The 23,242-nt window shown below is 41.1% G+C and overlaps 1 protein-coding gene across 2 annotated transcripts; it reads left to right on the top strand.

The window, feature by feature from the left end:
* Positions 1 to 388: 388 nt before the first annotated feature.
* LOC122968891 (pro-neuregulin-1, membrane-bound isoform-like) lies at positions 389 to 22,274 on the top strand. Of its 2 annotated transcripts, none has more exons than XM_044334408.1 (4): positions 389 to 497; positions 1,584 to 1,710; positions 1,811 to 1,932; positions 21,601 to 22,274. In XM_044334408.1, the coding sequence occupies exons 1-4, from the start codon at positions 469 to 471 to the stop codon at positions 22,235 to 22,237; spliced, it is 915 nt and encodes a 304-aa protein (XP_044190343.1). In that variant the 5' UTR covers positions 389 to 468; the 3' UTR covers positions 22,238 to 22,274. The 2 variants fall into 2 exon arrangements, with proteins under 2 accessions (XP_044190343.1, XP_044190344.1); XM_044334409.1 differs by lacking the exon at positions 389 to 497 and adding an exon at positions 1,199 to 1,317.
* The last annotated feature ends 968 nt before the right edge of the window (positions 22,275 to 23,242 follow it).

Raw genomic sequence — 23,242 nt, forward strand, 5'->3', positions numbered from 1 at the left:
TTAAGCACTAATGTAAATGCTATGGTCAGTCAGACTGACTAATTCAAAAGGAAAGAACAGGCCTAAATAACAACAGCCAGTCATAATAATCATGTTCGGCAAGTTCTGAAAGCTAATGAATGAGGGCTCAGTGGATTAGATTTCAATCATATCAACAGGAGCAAATTACCTCTAAAACAGGGATGTATTTGGACTGTTAGTTGCTGTAAATGTTTTTAAAAAAACTCTTTACAGAGCCTTTTCTTATTATTTTGGTTTATGGTTGGAATGGTCTTATGTATGTGTATGTGTATGTGTATGTGTATGTGTATGTGTATGTGTATGTGTATGTGTATGTGTGTGCTTGTGTGTGTTGTAGACCTGAAGTTTAAGAATGGACTGTCCTCTTTTTCAGAAGCTGAGGAGCTGTATCAGAAACGTATTTTAACAATAACAGGAATCTGCATTGCACTCCTAGTCGTTGGAATCATGTGTGTGGTTGCCTACTGCAAAACAAAGTAATTCATGTCACATTTTTATGTTTGATTTATAACTTAAAGGTAGACTCGCTGATTTTATTATAGCGCCCAATAGTGCCCCCAAGTTACAAGACTCCTCAAATGTGAACTCTGCCTAGTTTCAAAATAATGATAGAAAGTAAGAAGAGTACATTCTTTTGAATAACGCTTTTCAAAATTGGGGTTACATTAAACAATACCTATTAAACTAAATACTAAACAATACATACATGCCAAAAAAGAGACAACAACAATAAATCACATGAGTAATTATTTAGATATAGGAACAAATTGGGGCAGGGAAGCATCAATAAAATTAGATGTTTTTTGTTTTTTTTTTAATTTAAAATTCATATAGCTTGGAGCCAGGACAGCCAAATATTGAACTTTGAGTGGGAAGCTACGAGGGGAATTTGTTCTGATCACCTGAAAAGTCTAACAGGAAGCCAGTATAGTGAAGCCAGCACTGAGGTAATATACCCTTTTCATGGCAGACATTTTGACTTGTCATAGCAGGAAAAGCACAGGTGTAATTAATAACATTAATGATGGCTGCATTCCATTTAGGTGAGTTAGTCCCAGGGCTCTGGTATTGTGCATGCTCACTCACTGACATGGCTTACTGGGACATTTAATGGGATGGAGCGATCGTTAATGTTATCAGTTACACCTGTGCTTTTCCTGCTATGACAAGTCAAAATGTCTGCTGTGAAAAGAGTAGATTGTGCAGCAAAATTTTGAACTAATTGTAATGTGCTCCAGCTTTGGCTTAAACAAGAATACAGAATGTTACAATAGGAGGACAAGAGGAGACAAAACAGTGAATGATTTGTCCTAGCTGTTGGAAAGATAAGAAGGGGCATAGTTTGGTGCTTTTGGACGCTATAACAATATTATATATTTTGTACTGACCTCAATGAAAATATATAACATAAAAATATTACTGACCATTATTTCAGTCAAGCCATTATAACATTAGAACTTGGGGTATATGTATCCCTTTTGGAACATTTGGAACTCTCCCCTCTGATATTTTGTCCAGTAGTGATCCGGACTGTCTCACAGTTTAGTTTTTCTTCCAAACAGGAAGCACAGGAAGAAGCTCCATGACCGTCTGAGGCAGAACCTGAGAAACAAGAGGGACAACCTGGCAAGCTCAGCCAGAGGACGTCAGATTTCTAACTTGCCTCTTCAAGATTTGCAGCTTATCAATGTATGCTGGTATTTGTTGGTATCAAATGAGAGGCATCAAAATCTGTTAAATGTGTGCACTCACATCTTTGTTCAACTGTTTTCTGTTCCTATTTCCAAAGCACTGTAATGGGATGACAATGCAGCATGCAGCTGAGAAGGAGACAGAAATAACCCTCTCCACAAGCAAAAATGCCATATCTACGCATGAACCCACCACACTCACCCACATCTCTGGCCAAAGGTAAGGAAGGACTTTAAATGTACTCAGTTTGGTAAATTTGGTTTGGTTTGAATCAGTTAGAACTTGTAACTCTAGGGAGGTGATGTGGAGGTAACATGGGTAGCTTGTCAGCCACTAAATGATTACCAGTAATTCAATGGCTGTCCTGGGGGAGACACCAGGGATGAGGCAAACATAGCAGCCCAGCCATTCTGTCTATCCAGCTACAAAACTAAAATAATGTTATTTATGTTCTCATATTCAGCCTTTTTTTTCTTAAAAGAGTAAGACGAAATAATTCCACTTACTCTTGGTGCAGTTCCTGTGTATAATTTATTGTATTCTGTAACCAGAGAACACTGTTCAGCACAGAGGTGTCTGGTGGTGAGAACAGCTCAGAAAAGACCTCAACCAATAGAAAGTGAATATCTGCAACATCATAGCTTTTCATCCTCTAATTATGAGGTTCATGTCTGGCTGTTATGGCTGTATGTGTTGCCTGTGTGTGTTTTTCTTTTTCCTCTCCTGTCTGTTGCTCTGCCCAGGTCATCTACAATCAAGGGTGGGGCATAACACTGGCAACCTGACTTGATTCATTTATTTACATTAGTTAATATACTATAAACTCTCTATACATGACAAATGGCTCTTGTGTAAATTTGAGGAACTGAAAAAAATAACCATCTGTATGTATGAGAAATACAAAATTTACAAATATAAGGCTTCTGGTGATACTGTTTAAAATCATCTCCACTGAAACCTGATTTAGACCCAACATGTGTTTGTCACCAGCTAGCACCATTTATCCATGCAGTATGTGCTGGGATTGTCCTAAACTTCATGTGATCAGTGGTCATCACATGAAGTATACTGATATACTGTCTAACATCACAAGTGTATGATTGTGGCCTGGTACTTTACCTGCACTTTTTGGAAATGTCATGAAAGATATTATCACAAAATAAGATACCATACACCAGTATGTTCAGTTTCATCTCTGTGTGTTCAGTGGAAAGACTGGTCTGTGGCATGAGTTGGTTGGAGGTTGGGGGAGGCAACTAGCCTGCACCAAAAGAGGATGATTACATCCTCTGCTGAGTTAAAGTTGTCTACATATGTCTTCTAAGCTGGCTCGCTAACGTTAGCCTCTGTAAACATACTTTCAACAATCAAGTTGGAAGGCGTGTAACCTCTTGTGTGCTGTGTGTATATACTGAGTCTAAGCTAACTATTGATGGTGAGTAAATACCTCCAAATGTTATTTTATGTCTTCATGTGTTAAATATGAAAGATGTGATGTGTAGATGTGGAGTTCTTGAAGTTGTTGGAAGGATCTTTTGTCGGGGCTGAGCTGAGTAACAAAGACATGTTGTGGTGTGTGGTACTTTTCATATTGTATAGGTCTAGTTGTGTGTATGAGGGTGGAAAATTTAAATACGTGATACATTAACAGATTTCTTTCACAGTCAGTAATAGACTAAATTATTTGCCTCACTTGCAATCCGATGGGCATGCAGTGGTCAGTGTTATGATAGTACAAATAGGCTCATTTGGGAAAGGTCACCCAGCCACAACAGTGGCATTTCATTTCTTTCATCAGCTGGACTACACAGTGAAGCAGAAATTTTGCAGTACTGGGAACGAAGCCCTGGATTTTAACTGTTCCTCCTGAGCATCAAGTAATCCTTAACTGTAGACTCTAACAGGATTACTATGCTGTCTCATTCATAGATGAAGATGAGTGAAAACAGAATAGGAATAAACATTTTTATTGGGTCTACTTTCTTACATTTTGGCAGGCTCAACTCAGATTGGCTGTACATATAGTTGCAAATTTGAGAGCAGTTCCAGTTGCTCATTTATTATTTATTAACTGCTGCATCAGTAAATCAGACTTTGAATTCATACCAACTGTGAGCAAAATTGTATGAAACGCAGTGAAAAGCTCAGGTACAAAAATTTGACCCACAATACATTTATGTCACTGTTAAGGCTTGTCTGAAACCTGTGTCCATGTAAACACCCCCTCCCTGTCTCTGCAGCTGGAGTAATGACTGGAGCAACAATGTTCTGTCTGACACTGAGTCTGTCTCGATGATGTCATTGGCGGAGAATAGCCAGGGTGCCATACAGGGCCGCAGGGTTCGTCTGAATGCCACTGGTGGCACCAGAGACTTAAGCGCTCATTCACAGAAGTGCAGAGACACAACCATCTCCGACAGGGACTTGCCTTAAAGTATGAGGTAATTGACTGATTAATTTTAACTTTGCGCCACAAACAGAAAACCAAAATGAAACTGAAACTGGCAACAATAAAACAAAGACTTTCAGAAGATACACGTATAGCAATTTGAAATAAAGTAGCCTAAAATACACACAATAGCTACATCACCCTTAAAGTCCTAAATATAATGTATGTAAGTAAAATATTTAATCATATATGATGCCGCTGTTTTCTAGCTTACAATACACTGTCCACCAAAATGTGACACTACTGGGGCCCAAACATTGAGGAATGAATGAATGAATGCATAAATAAATAAATAGGTAAAGTGACTATAAATAATGTGTGCAGCAAATCAAAATGAAACAAATACACATATCTATGTAGAAAAGAGTTAAGTACATTATTAAAGATTCTTCTATTTTTCTGTTTGAGATATAATCTATTTGAATATTTATAAATTGATGTATGACTTATTATTTATTTCCCAACTTATTTATCTATTGTATTTTCTCATGTATTTATTTTATTTGTATAAGTATTTATTTTCTTAATTTAATGTTATTTATAAAAAAATGATTCAAACTCAAGTTCAAAGAACAAAGTTCAAAGCAGAGTGAGGCAGTAACAATAGTTTAGCCATTGAACAGAATTCTGAGAAAATCTGAAGAAATAACACTTCTGTGTCAGAATGTTTGTACTTGAAAACATTACCTCTTCAAAATTTGCTACAGAATTTGGCAGGGGGAAGAAGTGTGATCAGCCAAAATTAAAGGTGCGAGCCGCAATGAGCAGGTTTCAGGTTTGACAAAGCCAAGCAAAGTCACTTCAGCTAGTTTCATTGGGTTTAAAGGAGCGAGGCCAAGCATATGTTTTTCATCATTACAATGTATGCAACATTTCAATAATTGCACACTCAAAGTTCTCCCATTTGTCCCCCTTTCACTGGATGTCAATGAAACTTTGTGTGTATGTTCAGGAGATGTGTGTCTCAGTCCCCAAAGGCTGTATACCAAATTTGGTGTTGATGAAGTCAAAATCCAAAAAGTTCTATTCATGTTACTGTCACTGTTTCACATAATGCAGATTAGCAAAGAATCCATCGTGACAGACTTTTATGGTCCAGGAGACTTTATTTCATAGAGCACATTGAGCTGGACTCGTGTCAAATTTCAATTCAGTTGGACACACAGTGTGAGGGGCTTGGCTTTTCAAAAGTTGAATTTTTGGGCCTTGATTATACTACTATCTGGCCGATTGAGCCAATATTTCTTGGGAAGCACATGCATATCATTTTGATTTGAACAAAATTTGGTGTGTATATTCAGGAGGATTTCTCCCATGAATTTAATCAGGAATGCTCAAAGGCATCTTGAGTTATGAGCAAATATGTAGAAGGCCACGTCCACTTTCACCAATCAATATTGCACTTCAGATTTTGTTCAATACTCACCCCAAGAGCATGCACACCAAATTTGGTGAAATTCTGTCCATCTGGATATCAGATACATGTTTGTAGCATTTTGGTGCCCCCTTAAAGTGCTTTGGCAGACCAGTTCCCAATCAGAATGAACTTATGTACCAAAATATTATGAAAAAATTATGATAATTGACATATGGTTAATGAGTTATGGCCAATATTTGCTAAGCCTAGCCCTTTGTGAAGATATTTTGGTTGATTGGTTGGTTGACAACCATTTTTTTCAACCAATCTTGCTCATTTATTTATTTAGTGGTATACCAAATTTGGTGTTGATAGAGTTAAAACTCAAAAAGTTCTGTTCATTTTACAGTTTATGCAAATTAGCAAAAATCCATCATGGTGGCCTTTATTATCCATGAGGCTTTTTTGTAGAAAGCAGAGATGTATAAGTGTGCCACATTTCAAGACATACAGACTCACGGTGTGGAGGCGCCGGCCTTTTAAAATGATCACTTTTTGGATTGTTAATTATAGCACCACCATCGGGCCAATTGGGATCATATTTCTTGAGAAGCATTTCTGCATCATTTCTAGTTGTGGTGCCAAGTTTCGTGTCTGTAGCTCATTCCAGCTCACAGTAAATTCAGCATGGGCATAAGATGGCAGATATTGAGGAACGGCCACTTCCACCAATCAGGATGGCACTTCAGATTTTGGTTAACACATGCCCCCAGGGCATGCACACCAATTTTGGGGAAATTCTGTGCACCAGGTTTTCAGACACACCTTTGTGGCATTTTTGGCACCCCGTGTGGGTCAAGCTCACAATGCTTTGGGAGACCTGTTCCCAATCACGGACTGAATGTGTGTACCAAAATTTATCATGATTGAACAAACAGTTAATGAATTATGGCCAATATTTGCTAAGTACCACCCTGTGCAATTATATTTCGGTTGATGGCAGCCATGTTTTTCGACTAGTCTTGCTCATTTATAATAGAAATTTGTAACTCAATCCTGTGATGCTGTATACAAAATTTTGTGTTGATAGAGTTAATTTGCAATTTGAGCTGCGGCAGAAGACAAATAATAATAATTAAAGCTGCAACCAGCAATTTTCAGGCCCTCGCACCTTCACACATGTCGGGGTGTGCTGCAGTTGAAGGGCTTTTATTTTGGGCATGCAGATGTGTTCAGGACCAAGCTCTTAATGGACGTTGCACAAATAAGTTATACATCACTTCCTGTGTGGTGCTAGACTGTTATGGCCACAAATAACTCAACCCTGTGGCCCGCAACATATAAGGAAAATGCCAGACCCGAGGTTCAATGATGCAAGCCATGTTTTATTCACAACAACCTAGGAGTTAAATAAACTACAACAAAAAAAAGAATTAACCAAAAACTATGGGAGTCGGGAGGTCTGGCCAAACAGAACATAAAGGTGGGGGGAAGTCTGGGCCAGTAGTGGGCCAACCACACAGTGGGCTGTCGGACCCGGGGCTTCACTCCCCTTTCCTATCAAAAAATGACCATAACCCAACCTACCAAACAAAACCATGAAAACTGGCCCACCAGACCTCCATCCTCAAAAAAAAGATGAAAAAAGAAAACATAAATAATAAACAAAGAAAAAGAAAAAAACAGGAGGAGAACAAAGAGAAAAGAGGCCTCCAGCCTCTCTTACATATAGGGCAGGGCCAATTAGTAGTTAGCTGACAGAGCACCTGAGAACGAGAGAGAGAGAAAACAAAGGGAGGAAAACACAAGGGAGGGGGAGCACGTAACATAGACAACACCCACTAATTATACTTCATGTTGCTATATTTCAAGTGTAGACCACACCTTGTAAATTTCATGTGAATCGGATGATTTTTGTCACATAAGACTAAATTTCCTGTTGTCAGTAGGTGGTGCTACAGAAGAGGGTCATTAATGCAGCAACATTTTTAGTAGAGGTCAACTGAAAGGCATATGCATTTTCATGAATATCTGACGTTGCACAAAGGAGTTAAATATGACTTCCTATGTGTGAGGGAAGGGAGCTGGCAAGCATCCCCCTCACTTAAGTGAAAAACAATACATGTACATTGACTAACACAGGAAGTTAATTTTTGTTATGTTGTGCTTTTATTTTGGGAACCCCTACTAATCACTGTCTCTTTGAGGTCTAGTGCACACATAGGAATGCAGCCGCAGGGCTCCAGCAGATGTCAATTACCTTGTTAGGCTGTACCAAGTGGTCAGGAATAAGAGAGGGGAGTGGGTAGAGGGTTTTTTTGTTAAGTTTGGCTTTTGTTTGGTATTTCTTCAGTTTATTATGCATTTTATTTAATCTGTATTAGGCAAGAGTCATGTGTATTTTGTGTATGAAAATATCAGTAAGGTTAAATTTCAAATATGTTTTCCAAATAATAGTTATGCCCAGTGGGAAAGCAAGTTAGTGTGTCAGAGAGGAGGGGAGGTCAGGTTGAATGTCACCTCTCCTGCTGCCATCCACTGCAACCTGCTACACCAGCTTTTGCTGTCAAGCATTCTGCTACATGGTTCACCACCATCCAAACCTCACATATGGTGTCAGAAGTGGGATGAAATGCAGTCAGATTGAAGGGGTATAGCTTGGAGAGCTGACAGTATGGGACCTAAAGCACACACCAGAGCTCAAAAGATGGATGTGGCTGAAGATGGTCTGAAAGAGGGTGCTGCGGGAGGGCTGCCCTTGATCATGCATCCTAGGACGGAGCACCTGGTACCCGCAGAGATGGATTCAATTACCGGCATGTTGCAGCAATGTCTTCAGTTCCAACATGACCTAGGTGAAAGGTGGGACAAAGAATAAATTAGACAGGACAAAAGATGGCACCAAATGCAGGTTCAAATGAATAACCTCCATGATGAGATGTAGCAGCAGCAGAGGAGAGAGAGTCAGTCCCAGTTGATCACACTGCTACAGCAGCAGGAGGTGGAGAAGCATGTTTCCCAGTCCAGTGCCTGGAGCAAGCTAAGAGGCAGGGGCTGGGGGCAGGCAGCAGTTCCCAGACTGGAAGAGGGTGATGATATTGAGCACTACCTGACCACATTCAAGCACCTGGCGGAGGCATATCAGTGGCCAGAGATCGAATGGGCATTGAGACTGATTCCACATCTGACGGGGAAGGGGCGAGCAGCAAAGGACACATTTGACTACAAGAAGGTCAAAGAGGCCATCCTTGCCAAATATAAAATCAATGAGGAACTCTATAAGCAGAAGTTCAGGGAGCCTGACATTCGCCCTAATAAGAATCCGACAGAGTTCAACTGGAGAAGAAGACCAAGGCCGGTTCAAGGCTCCTCAGAAGCCCTTCACTGCATGGGGTAAGCCACTGGGGTCAGGGGGTGGAGGTGGTCCTAGAGAGCCAGAGCCAGCTAGGCACCTAGAAAAAGCTGTAACTCCTATGAAGGCAAGGTCAATTTCTAAGCCTGTTTGCTTTTACTGTGGTCAGGAAGGACACATTAAGCCAGAGTACCCAGTCAGAAAAGCTAAAGCAGCTTATTTTTGTACTGTTCTTCAACCCTGTCAGAGTGAGAATTGTGTCGTAGGAAAACAGCAGGTCATTATAGTTAAGATCAATGGTAAACCGGCCCAAGCGTTCCTTGATACAAGTAGTGTGCAGATGTTTACACCCATCACTAGTCCAGAAGGAGGGTCCCCCAGGAAAGCCAGTCCTGGATATTTCTTGTGTGCATGGTGACCATCGGGCTTATCCTATGACAGTGTACCTGGAGGTAGCAGGGCAAACTTACCTTCTTTCAGTTGGGGTAGTAGACAGCTTAGCCCACCAGGTAATCTCGGGACAGGATGTTCCCATCCTTCAGGAGTTGGTTCGGTTATGTAAGCCAGTCAACATTGTCACTACGTTGCAGTCACAGATCCAGGGAGTGGAGGAGGAGGGAGCTGGTGGCAACCAGGCAGGACTGTTCAGGGTCCAGAGGAACTAGTTCCCCAGCTCCCAGCGCAGGACGATCCAGAGAGTCAGGGTCCAGACCAGGATTCAGGTGAGGAGGGTCTAAATGTTCTCTTTGAATTACTTTACTTTGATGAGGTTCTTACTGACAGTACTGTTAAAGTGAGGAAAAGTAGGAGACAGAAAAGGCAGGAGAAAATGGCAGGTACCGTTCAAACAGGTTCAGAGCTGCCGGAGGCAAAGATTTGTGATACTGAGAAGGAGTTGTGACTTTCTGCAGCTTCAGAAACAAGATAAATCACCGCAGGACCTCTTTAAACAAGCAGCTGTAGTGCAGCGGGGTCAGGTGGCAGGGCAGGGCTATTTCCTCAGAGACCTGGTGCTGTACTACAAAGCAAATGTAGATGACAGGTGGTCATCAAAGACTGGTGGTTCTACAGGGGCTCTGGGAACAGGTGTTAAAGCTGGGCCATAGTATTCCCTGGGCAGGTCATCTAGGGACTAGAAAGACCTTGGACAGAACTGCAAGCCAGTTTTACTGGCCAGGTGTGCGCACAGAGATACAGGGTTATCGTCAGTCTTGTTCAGTCTGTCAGCTAGCAGGGGATAAGAATGTACCCAAATTCCCATTGCAACCACTTCCAATTATGGATGTTCCATTCAGCCGAATAGCGACAGACATTGCTGGGCCATTAGAGCGAACACAGTCAGGACATCGCTACATACAGGTAATTTGTGATTACAGTACCAGATATCCTGAAGCATCTGCCCTAAGAGACATCACTGCTAAACAAATAGCATATGCATTGCTGCAGCTCTTCTCAAGGGTGGGTATCCCATATGAAATTATGACAGATCATGGAACAAACTTTCTTTCAAACACACTCAGGCAGGTGTACAGGCTCTTAGGATTAGGAGTATTCGGACCACCCCTTACCACCCCCAGACTGATGGCTGAGTGGAGAGGTACAACAGAACTCTTAAAAGCATGCTGAAGAAGTTTATCTCCACTAATGCCAAAGACTGGGACAAATGGCTCCCATATCTCCTGTTTGCCTACGGGGAGGTGCCTCAAGCTTCAACAGGCTTCTCACCTCTTGAGCTTCTGTATAGCAGGCAGGTGAGAGGTCTCCTTGACATGTTGTAGGAGTCCTGGGTGGGATCCCAGGAGAAGAAAACCAGTGTTCTGGCATTTGTCTTACAGATGAGGGAGAAAATGGAGCAGCCACCAAGCTGTTGAGGAAAAATATGGAGAAGGTTCAGCAGGGACAACAAACCTGGCATGACAAGGCAGCCAGAGAACGATCCTTCAGCCCAGGTCAGCAAGTATTTCTCCTTCTTCCGACAGTTGAGAACAAGTTGCTGGCAAAATGGCAGGGCCCATATACTGTGCTGAGGAAGTTGAGTCCAACAACCTATGAGATTGAGATGCCAGAGAGGAGAAATCCAAAGCAGACATTCCACATCAATCTGCTGAAGGGATGGAAAACCTGGGAAATCTGACCCCAACAGCAAATGTTTGTTCAGACAATGGAAGAGGAGGATGATGTTGTGGGTGAGTTCACTCCTACTAGTCACAACTCTGCATCCCTGGATCTCTCCCATCTCTCCCTGACCCAGCAGCAACAGTTGCAGGTCATTGTCCCCCCAGACTTGTTTCAGGAGAGACCAGGGGCAACAGACCTAGTGGAGCATGATATCCGCCTGAAGGACAGCACCCCCATCAGGTAGAGAATGTATCACATCCCACAGAAGTTGGTGCCAGTGCTGGAAGAGGAGCTTGCAGTCATGCTGGAGCTGGGTGTTATCAAGCCTTCCTGCAATGAATGGAGCAATCCCATTGTCCTGGTAATCAAGAAGAATGAAAGCATCAGGTTTTGCATCAACTTCAGAAAGGTAAATGCACAATATAAATTTGATGCTTATCTTCTGCCAAGACTGGATGACCTCATTGAACGGGTGGGCCAAGCAAGGTTCATTACCACCCTGGACCTTTGCAAAGAATACTGGCAGGTGCCCTTGTCTGATGCTACCAAGCCCCTGACTGCTTTTAGGATGCCTCAAGGACTGTGGCAGTTTACCAAGATGCCTTATGGTCTCCACAGGGCTCCTGCCACCTTTCAGAGGTTGATGAACCAGGTGCTGGCAGGTATGGAAACATTTGCAGCTGCCTACCTTGATGATATTGTGATATGCAGTACATCCTGGCAGCAGGACTGCCACCTGGCAATCGTACTGGGGAAAATCAAGGAAGCAGGCCTGACTATCAATCCACGGAAGTGTGCAGTAGCCAAGCAGGAGACTCAGTACCTGGGCTACATCCTCGGAGGTGGTAACATTAAGACGGTGCAGGACAAGGTGGAGGCAATCCGAGCAAGGGAGAGGCCAACCACTCGCAAACAGGTGAAGTCATTTCTGGGTCTGGTGGGTTGGTACAGGCACTTAATCCCGGACTTTTGTACAAGGGCAGCACCCTTATCTGATCTCACCAGCATTGCAAAAACCAAGGTAGTGTGAGGAGCAGGAAAAAGCATTCCAGGACTTCAAAGAAGCCCTGTGTCAGGAGCCTGTGCTGCAGAGCCCAAACTTCAACCAACCCTTTACAGTTCAGATGGACGCTTCTCACCAAGGGATAGGTGGGGTCCTCCTACAAGGAGAGGGAGAAGAAAGGAAACCAGTGGCATACATCAGCAGGAAACTGTTTCCCAGGGAGACTAGGTACTCTGCAGTGGAGCTGGGGTGTTTAGCCATTAAATGGGTCATCAACATCTTCAAGTACTACCTTTGGGAGGGAGCTCAACTTGGGAACGAACCATAAGGTTCTGCAATGGCTGGAGCAAATGAAGGATACCAACACCGGATCGCGCGTTGGTTCCTGTCCCTTCAACCATATCGGTTCTCCATTTACCACCGGCCAGGGAAGCAGAACACGGTGGCTGAAGCATAAGAAATGTGGTGCAGGTTGGATAATGTACATTCAAGTTACAACAACTTCCTGCTTCATGGCGAAACATTGAAGTTCACTGTCATCACAGCAACAGTGTATAATGAAAACTAAAGATTTTGATAACCTTTCATTGTAAAGATCTTTCGGTGACACTGACCAAATTTGAAGTTGGTTGAGTTAAATTTCTATGAGAAGTTTGTTAAAATACAATGCCTGTATATTGCAAAAACAGCACTAAAATTGCAAGGTTAATTTAAACTTCCTGTTGGACTTAGGGTATACGTCAAATTTAAAGGTGGGAGCTTTTACTTTGAGATTTTCTAGGGGGTGCCATTGAGTCATTTTCCAACACCCAAGCCCAAGATCCATACCAGACAACTAAATACACCTCTTCTGATGCATCTGCCAAGTTTTGTGAGTTTTTAAGCATCCCTAGCCCCTCAAAAACCACTTCCTGTTTCATGGCGAATAATGCATTGCCATGGCAACAGCTTTTGATGAAAACTCAAAAACCAAATTTGAGATGGATCTGTTCATCCTGCTAGGCACAGGTCATAAAAGTACAGCACCTGTAACTTCCTGTTGCCAGTAGGTGGCGCTATGACAATGACTCAGTATTGACACATAGATGTGTTCAGGTGAGGACCCTCATCAACCATGAGAAATCTGGTGCAGATTCGACAATATACTTTTGAGTTACAACAACTTCCTGTTTCATGGAGAAACATTGAAATTCGACGCATTACCACATCAAGGGCATTCAGTGAAAACTCAAGATTTTGAAAGCTTTTTATCACAAAGGCTTTTAGATGACAGTGACCAAATTTGAAGTTGGTCAGGTCCAATCTCTAGAAGGAGTTCGTTAAAATACAACGTCTGGAAATGGCAAAAAATACGAAAAATCTCAAATTAAATTCAAAATGGCTGACTTCCTGTTGAATTTAGGGTATGGCTCCATGAGGCTTTTTTGTGCGTCTGGAAATGTTACATGTGCCTACTGAATTTTGTTCATCTACATGAAACTGAAAGGAGGGGCTTCAAATTTGAAATTTTCTAGGGGGCACCATTGAGCCATTTTGCCACGCCCATGCCCAAGACCTGTAAAATATTAAAGTTTTCAAGCACCTTTACCCCCTCAAAAATGCTTTTCTTCACGGAGAAGAATAATAATTAAAGCTGCAAGCAGCGATGATCGCACCCTTGCGCACGCTGGGGCACAGCGCAGTCAAAGGGCTTTTATTGCAGGCATGCAGATGTGTTCAGGACCAGACTCATATCGGACATTGCAGGAAGGAGTTAAATATCATTTCCTGTGTCCACTATGTGGTGCTAGAGAACACCCATTAAACATCCTGTTGCTGTATATCAACTGTAGACCACACCTTGAAAATTTTATGTGAATCAGATGATTTTTGTCATATAAGGCTAACTTCCTGTTGTCAGTAGGTTGCACGATGACTATGCCTCAATATTGACAAATTGATGTGTTCAGGACAAGATTCTTATCGAGCATGAGAAATTTGGTGCAGGTTGGAATATGTACATTCAAGCTACAGCAACTTTCTGCTTCATGGCGAAACATCAAAGTTTGCCGTGTTGCCATGGCAAGATTGTTCAGCGAAAACTCAAGATTTTGATGACTTTTGATCACAAACTAGTCTAGATGACACACACTGATTTTGAAGTCATTATGATGAATTCTGTAGGAGGAGTTTGTTAAAATACAAGGCATGGAAATCACAAAAACGGAACAGTAAATTCAAAATGGCTGACTTCCTGTTGGGTTTAAGCTATGGGATTTAGAGACTTTTTGTGTGCCCTAGCATGATACATGTGTGTTTCGATTTTCATACATGTAGGTTTAACGTGCAGCGTGGGCTGCCTTGTTGAAATACTGTAGGCAGCGATATTGAGCCAGTTTGCATCACTGACGGAATATCGTCATATAGATCAAACACGTGAAGTTTGGTGCAGTTTGGAGTATTTACACTAAAGTTATAGCAATTTCTTGTGTCATGGCAAAACATCAAAACTCAACGCCACGCCACAGCCACGACTTCCTGCTCAACTTGGGGCATAGATCCAAGAGGCTTTTTTGTGTGTCTGGACATGATACATGTGCCTACCAAATTTGGTTCATCTACATCAATTTTGAAATTTTGTAGGGGGCGCTATCAAGCCATTTTACCACACCCATCCCCAAAACCCATAAAATATTACATTTTTCACCACTTTGGAAAAATGCGCAAAGTTTCATAAGTTTTCAAGCGTGTTTAGGCCCTCAAAAATGTGTTTCTTTTGGAATAATAATAATAATAATATAGAAGAATTCCCTCAATTACAAGAGGGCCTTTAGACCGTTCGGTGCTTGGACCCTAATAATTCCTTCAGGAACAAGTGGGCCTTCGCACTTTGGTCCTCAGGCCCACCGCTATGTCCTCGGGCCCTAATAACAATAATAATAATAATTAAAGCTGCAAGCAGCAATGATCAGGTCCTCACACCTTTGTGCATATTGGGGTGTGTTGAAGTCGTGCTAAGCTGTCACTTGAAGCCCCAGTCCTCTGTTAAATGGTATGGAATGATGCTCACACTCCTAGGAAAATGTAACATTTTTGAAGACTGTCTAATGGTGCAGCATTGTAATTATAGAACTGAGAGTTTGCATAAAGTGGAAGGCACACAACCATGCTGCATTAATTTCACATTGCAGTTGATCTTAATGGGAATTTACACCCATACCAAACCACAAGTGGTTTGGACCAGTCATGTCCTATGAGGATTCGTGATCTCACAAATCCAGCTGCCTCACAAGGTAAGACAGTGATAGATAGTGGTAGACAGATGGTTCATAAAACCAAGTATTTTTTGAAAGTGTCCTCTCAGATGGTTCTGTGTAACAAACGATCTGGTGTGTCAGGTTAGTAGTTATCTACAGCCTCTCTAAGAAACCAGCACAACAGGATGCAGACCTTTAAAGAGGGCTTTATGTGTTGAATTTTGTTTTGAATTTTGTGCTCTTAGACAGAAAGGATAGTCCCCACTGGGATGGTACAGATTGATTGAAGTCCCCTCTTTGCTTTAACAAAATTATACTGGTCCCCTGTTAAGTGATGTGGAGTGATGCTCACTCTCCTGCATGGATGTATACATTAGGACAGAAAAAGACAGAAAATGTAATCATCATCATTAAGTTGTTATTGTTTGACAGGAAAAAAGAATTAAGTATTTGATCAGTTTTGTAAAGATGTTTCCTGTCATTTCCAGTCTTTAGAGGATATTTCATTGTCATCAAGTAGAAATGCTGCCTGGGAAAAACAATTTAACATGGTTTGAGAAATTCAGGTTCATGAGATTTTCAGAGATACAAGGGATAAGTCAGCTAGAGGATAGATTAACCCCCAAAATCCCAGTGTTAAACTACTGCAACACAATTGTCAAGTTTTTTACTCCCTGCCTCCATGTTTGTCATGGACAAAAGTGCATCTTTACAAATACTTGACACACAAAGGAACAACCCCCGTTAGCTGATTCACACTATTATTTTTTTTCTGACAACAATTATGGGATCTGTGATTCATATCAAAATAGAATAGTTTTTCTCTTCAAGATAGATTCTAGCAAGGCAAGATTTTGTCCGCATAATGTGTAATGTCCAGAGTATTTATATTATATATAGTTTAGATTTTACTAAAAAGTCCTCTCTTGTACTATTAAGACTGACAGATCCAATTTCAGTTTCAATTTCATTTAGCAGATGCTTTTATCCAAAGTGACGTACCTGAGTATCAGAGACTGATATAACACAAGCAGGGATCTAGTCAGGAGACAACAACATGAGTAAGTTCCAGAAAGCTTAAGTTTTAGCCCAATAGGAAGTAGGTGCCAACAGGTGGTGCACTGAGGCAATACAGGGAAGGCCTGCCAGTAAGGAGTTGCAGTAGTCAATGCATGATATTACAAGAGCCTGTACCAGGAGTTATGCTGCATACTCAGACAGGTAGGGTCTGATCCTCCTGATGTTGTACAGCTGGATGCTGATGTTTTGTTGTATGGAGGGAATGGCTGGGATGACATGGAGCTCGGTCTTAGAGAGGTTGAGTTGAAGGTGGTGTTCTTTCATCCATTCTGATATATCGGCAAGGCATGATGAGATCCTAGCCGAGACTGAGTGATTTTCCAGTGGGAATGACAGGAAAAGCTGGGTATCGTCTACATAGCAATGGTATGAGAAACCATGGGAGCAGATGATTGCACCAAGTGAGGTGTTGTATAATGAGAAAAGAAGGGGACTAAGCACTGACCCTTGAGGAGCCCCTGTGGATAAACTGTGCAGTTTGGACACTTCTCCCCTCCAAGATACTCCCTGACAGGTAGGACATGAACCATTCAGAGACTTGGTTTAAGACTGTGTGCTCAAGTGTTTTGATAGAAAGGGCAGGAGTGAAACCGGTCTGTAGTTTTCAATCTGTGTTGGGTTGAGTGTAGGTTTTTTGAGCAGCGGGGTGACTCGGGCTTGCTTAAATGCAGCAGGGAAAACACCCGTTGTAAGTGAGGAGTTGATGATGTGTGTGACCACAGGGTTAAGTATTTGGGAAAAGTTCCGTAGCAGGTTGGATGGTGTTGGGTCCAGTGGACAGGTCGTGGGATGAGAGTCCAGCAGAATTTTGAAGACTTCCTCCTCGGTCATAGGGGAGAATGAGGACAGTGTGGCCCTGTTATCTGGCAGCTGTAGACTTGTTGGTCAAGCTCAGAGAACTGGTTACTGATGGCAGAGACCTTATCAGTAAAAAATGAGGCAAACATGTCTGCAGTGAGTAGAGTGGAGGGTGGAGGAGGAGGTGGATTGAGGAGTGAGTTAAAAGCAGAGAACATTTTCCACGCGTCTTTGGCGCTGCAGATCTTATTCTGATAGTAAGTGATCTCAGCAATTTTTAAACTGGAGAAGAATGATGCAAGGAGACCCTTATAGTCACTAAGGTCAGTGGACTCTGGATTTACACCATTTCCTCTCTGCTGCTCTGAGTTCTGCTCTTTGCTCTCTGATGACTTCAGTGAGCCATGGACTAGGGTGGGTGATGCAAGCAGGTTTGGATGTTAGAGGGCAGAGATTGTTAAGAGAGGTGGCTAGTGAGGAGTGTGTCTGTAGCCTTACTGACCACGAGTGAGGAAAATTCATTATGAGGAGGCAGGGTAGCCAATACCTCATTGGAAAGTTAAGTCGGTGTCCAGATGTTGCGGTGGAAAGAGACTATTTGTGGAGGAATATGAGGATGTCCTGGTAAGGTGATCGTAAATTGAATAAAGAAATGGTCAGACAGATGTAGGGAGGTGACAGTCAGATTTGCTGTGGAGCAGCAATAAAAATCAGATCAAGAGTATTGCCTGCTTTGTGTGTAGGAGGGGTGGAGACCTGTTTGAGGTCAAATGAGGACAGAAGTGACAGGAAGTCAGCTGTTTTGGTTTTGTCAGTATGGATATTCATGTCTCCCATGACAATCAGTGGTGTGTCGTCATCAGGCATGGCTGAAAATAACATGTCAAGTTCGACAACAAAGTTCCTCAGTTGACAGCCTGGTGGGCGGTATATGACAACCACAAACAGCTTAACAGGAGCAGTAACTCAATACTCGGTATTCAAAGGAGTGTTGTTTAGTTGTTGTTTAGTGGAGAAAGCTTAGTGAATTTCCAGTGTTTGGAAAATTAATATGCAATTATCCATGAATAAGAATGGAGGAGCAAATTAGCACAGCAAATGATCCTTATTAAAAATGAATAAATCAGTATCTTTTATCTGACCTCACTATATTCATGAATGAGTTTAAAATGAATGCCCTGAATATGCCCAAACAGGCACTACAAAGTGTAGTTGATGCATTATTCAAAACCTGCTAAAGATTGGGAAATGTTTTTTCTCCTGACTCCAATTAAGTTATTAAGAGCAAATACAAAATAAGATATAATTCACAGGATGAAGGGAGCCCTCTTTAAAATGCATGCTTTACTATTCCGCACAGGTCCTAAAAATGACCAACAATAACATAGACAAGTATGAATTCCCCAAAGAGAAAATTAAAATTATTGCGCTAGTGTAATCAATCTTTAAAAAGTAACTTTAAGAATATATTTTTTATAGTTAAAGCCTTGATAAAGTAAATTTTGTTGCTACTACTGCAGTACTTCATATTAGTGCATGCAGGCAAGATATGATATGAAAAGTAATAGCAGTAATGCCCTTAAAAAACTGAATGTTATGATACATGAATTTTTTCTTTCACTGAAAGTATGTAGGAGTAATTAGCAGTCAAAAAACATAAAGAAGAATAGTAATAACTAGATTGCTTGCATTTCCTGTCGTGATTGCTGAAAGCTGAAATAAATAGCAAAGCACTGCTGAAAATACTACAGATTTGTTCAGCGTCCCCATTTATACAAGACAATGCATGTGAGAGCTGGAAGCTGTTAGCTGCTTCCAGCTGTTTCTATCACTGCTGCTGCTGCAACCTAATGAGAATGATGAGAGCTGAAATACACTGGAAGCTAAAAACTGTAAGCATTGCTGAAGCAATGCTGAAAACTGCTGAAAAAAAACAGCTGATATCAACTGAAATGCATTGCTTTGAAAACTTGGAAACTGGAGCTGGGAGCTAAAGTGCATTAGCAGAAGAAGCTGAGAGCTAAAACATGTTGCTTAAATGATACTCTCAAAGTTGGAAGCAGAAATAAAATGTCTTAAAATTGTGAAATGATATATAATACCTTGTATTAATATCAGATCCAAGGGATCTTATTTTGAAAAACTCATAGTTTCCTGGTAACATACAGTGAACATTGAAGGCTTTTATTTAGAAAAGTCTGGCTAATCCTGACTTTCCTGTTGTGAGAAAGTTATCATATTGGACTTTTATTTTGAAAAACAGCCTCATCCTGAACTTCCTCTTAAGATACAGTTACTCTATGGGACTTTTATTTTGAAAAAACAGCCTCAATCTGAGCTTCCTGTTAAGATACAGTGGCTTTTATTTTGAAAATCAGAAATGACGCCCTGTATATAGATGTGTGTGTGTGTTTGTGTGTGTGTTTGTCACTAAAAGTCCCCATGAAGACAGAAAAACCAGTTTGTGTGTGCACGTACATATGTATGTACAGTGCTCAGCATAAATGAGTACACCACACTACATTTGTCAGAAAATCTTAAGTTTCCTTTCAGAATCAACATTTTCTATGGGTTACTATACAACAAAATACCCCCACAAATGTGGGCCATTGATTGCAAACAAGATTTGTTAATTTGCACACACAAAAGTGTTTTTGTGTGTGCAAATTAATTCAAGCCCATGTTGCAAAAATGAGTACACCCCAATTAAAGTCTTAGGAGGAAGCCAAACTTAAGACTCCAAAATTCTTACTAACAAGAATTCAACCACAGGTGAGTCTAATTATTCATTTAAGAGGTGTCCAGCAGACAGGTGACTATAAAAGGGCATTACTTAACAAAGAAAACCCCTTCCCATGTCATGCTGTCACCAATGGCACCACATGGAAGAGAAATGTCACCAAACCTAGAAAGGAAATCATTTCTTTGCACAAAAAAGGTGAGGGCTACAAGAAGATCAGCAAAGCTTTACATATCAGTCAGAATACTGTAGCAAAAGTGATCCAAAAATTTAAGAAAGATGGAAGTGCAACCATCTCACAGAGACGTCCAGGCCGTCCACAGAAGTTAACATCTCGACAGGAGCATCTTCTGGTGAGAAGGGTTGAAGAAAATCGCCATGCAAGTCACTGCAGTTAGCTAAAGAAGTAGAAAGCCAAACTGGAGTGACTGTTCATGTGACACCATACGGCGCACACTGCGGAGGAATGGCATGCATGGGTATCGTCCACGAAGGAAGCCTCTCCTTAAGCCCAAGCACAAAAAAGCAGGCCTAGAATTTGCCAGGGCCCATGCTGAAAAAGATGAAGACTACTGGGACTCTATACTCTGGAGTGATGAGACCAAGATCACCGTTTTTGGAACTAATGGCTTCAAAACTGTATGGCGTTGCGAAGGTGAGGATTTCAAAGAAAAATGCATGGTGCCTACAGTGGAATATGGTGGTGGCAGTGTCCTTATGTGGGGCTGCATGAGTGCTGCTGGTGTCAGGGAGCTGCATTTCATTGATGGTATCATGAACTCACAGATGTGCTGCTCTATACTGAAAGAGAGGATACTACCATCACTCCGTGCCCTTGGTCATCGTGCACTTTTCCAACACGACAATGATCCAAAATGCACATCTAAAGCTACTGCTGCATTTTTGAAGATGAACAGGGTGAAGGTGATTGAATGGCCAAGTATGTCTCCTGATCTGAACCCAATTGAACACCTATGGGGAATTCTGAAGAGACAAGTTGAGCATCACTCTCCAGCCAGCGTCCAAGAGGTTGTTCTTGAAGAATGGAAAAAGATAGATGTTGTAATATGTCGCCAACTTGTTCATTCCATGTCTAGAGGACTTGGTGCTCTCCTTAAAAATCACGGCGGTCATACAAAATACTAGATGTAGTTTTTGTTGCTGGGTGTATTCATTTTTGCTCTAACTAATTTGAGTAAAACTGAAGATTTTGTGATCTAAGTTATATTTTTTAATTTCATGTTACAGAGTTAAATAAGTGTTCAATAAAACTCAACCATGTGAAAATTTTGGAAATTGTTCTTGTGTTCATTGAGATATTGATAAAAATCTTACTTTTCAAAGGGGGTGTACTCATTTATGCTGAGCACTGTGTGTATGTATGTACAGTAAGTATGTATGTACGGTATTTATGTATGTATGTATGTATATACGGTAAGTATGTATGTATATATGCATACATGTATGTGTGTGTGTATGTACAGTATATGGGACAGTATGCATGTGTATGTGTCTGTATATGTGTCATTTTCTCCCATTCACTTACATTGTAAGAATTTGTTATTTATTTTGAAAAGTCTAGCTAATCCTGACTTTCCTGTTATGATAGACTTAACTGTGTATTAGAGTCAGTATTATGTTCAATAACTCAGACAATGATTTGTACCTCTTTTAGTACCTTTTTAATTTCAAATTTGGTATATTGCACATGAACAACTTTCAAGCAAAATGTGTGAACAGTCTTTCTGTTGTAGGTATATATCTGCTGTGACAACTCCAACTCGGCTGTCTCCAGTGTCCCACACCTCACCTGTAACTCCAGGGTCTCCTCCATCAGAGATGTCAGCCCCCCTGTCCAGTCTGGCCATCTCTGTCCCGTCAGTGGCCCTAAGCCCCTATGGTGAGGAGGAGCGCCCACTGCTGTTGTCAAACAAATGTCAGCCATACAAGTCCTTGAGCCGAGATGAACAGAAGAGGACCTCTGTGCACTACAACCATGGCCATGTGGCACATAGCTTACCACCTAGCCCACTGTCAACCATGGAGAATAACTACCAAATCACAGTCATCACAGCTGCCATCCATATGGTCTCAGCATCGCCTGAGAAGCTAATGAATACAAATACTACTATCAACAACTACAGCACCAAAAGAGGAGGCATCACCAATGGCCATGTGTTGCATAATGTGGAGTCCAGTGGTGACAGCATACTAGAGAGTCAAACAGAGGAGCCCCAGGGGGAACACACACCCTTCCTTACTACAGATAGCACTACAGCCGTGTTGCTTAGGGCTATGGACAGCAGCAGGACTAACCCAGCATCACCAAATGATGACCTGCAAGTCAAGTCATCCAGTGCCACCATCAAACAAGATCCAGTAGCTGTGTAAAGTGAAAAGAAACAGCTGAGAATCCTTTATGTTTAGGGAAAAAAAAAGGAATAGTCACTATTAAACCTTTATTTTCTATAAATTATTTGTTGTGTAAAGAATTTTGAAGATAAATGACAAACAAAACTTTTATTTTAGTGAAGTAGCGAATAAAGAGTTTTATAAATAAAAAAAAAATGTACAAATGTGTTCATGTCTTGTAGGTAAAGTGCCATACACTAGTATGTAGCAATGGTTCAGTATATTTCAGCGCAGAAAAAATATCAATGGTGCCTTTCTGTTTGGTATGCTTAAGGGAGCTGCAGCATTGCATACTGGGCCATATATCCACCATCTTAATCTTCTGGTTAACAATCAAAAATAACTTGCTGGCTGCCTTTAATATTCTGTAGTATGAAGTGCCCACTGACATGACAGTTTGATAATAAATCTTATGCATTCAAGGTGCATGCTACATCCTTAAATGCTGTGATGGATTAATAAGCAGTGTATGTGGTTTCCTCTCCAGCCATTTGACCTGACTGGTCAATTATCTGATGTCTTTGTACTCATTACGGGCTTTCTCACTGAGACTTTTGTTTGGAAATACAATACTGAAAAATACAATGTCTGGACTGATGTTTATGGTGAAATGATTAATCATTACCTGTATTTGATGAGAGATGGAAAAAAATGTAAGAGATCATAAGCTACACTATAGAAAACCTGTCTAAACTGGTATCCTGCTAGTGAAAGAATATTATAACTGTTAGATAAAGGTGCAATCAGTAAAGCCTGGCTATTTAAGTGTTACAATTATGATGTCCCTAGTGAGTTTTTTCAGCCCTGATCCAAGTCCACTAGTAACAAGTATCTGATGATACTGTGTCCAAGCCAGTACTTCAATTTATCTAAAAGACACAGATACACAGTCTACACTGAAGCTGCAACTGGAAAATCAGATAAAATAGAACTTAATTCATCCCAAAATATTTTTATGCCTAAAATGCTCAGTATACATAGTAA

Source organism: Thunnus albacares, chromosome 18 (genome assembly GCF_914725855.1).
Source record: "Thunnus albacares chromosome 18, fThuAlb1.1, whole genome shotgun sequence".
Classification (NCBI taxonomy): Eukaryota; Metazoa; Chordata; class Actinopteri; order Scombriformes; family Scombridae; genus Thunnus; species Thunnus albacares.

Excerpts from the sequence above, each read along its gene's own strand:
- LOC122968891 (XM_044334408.1), top strand. The coding sequence starts at position 469 with ATGTGTGTGGTTGCCTACTGCAAAACAAA. Across the intron at positions 498-1,583 it reads GTTGCCTACTGCAAAACAAA|GAAGCACAGGAAGAAGCTCC; the intron begins GTAATTCATGTC and ends TCTTCCAAACAG. Across the intron at positions 1,711-1,810 it reads AAGATTTGCAGCTTATCAAT|CACTGTAATGGGATGACAAT; the intron begins GTATGCTGGTAT and ends CTATTTCCAAAG.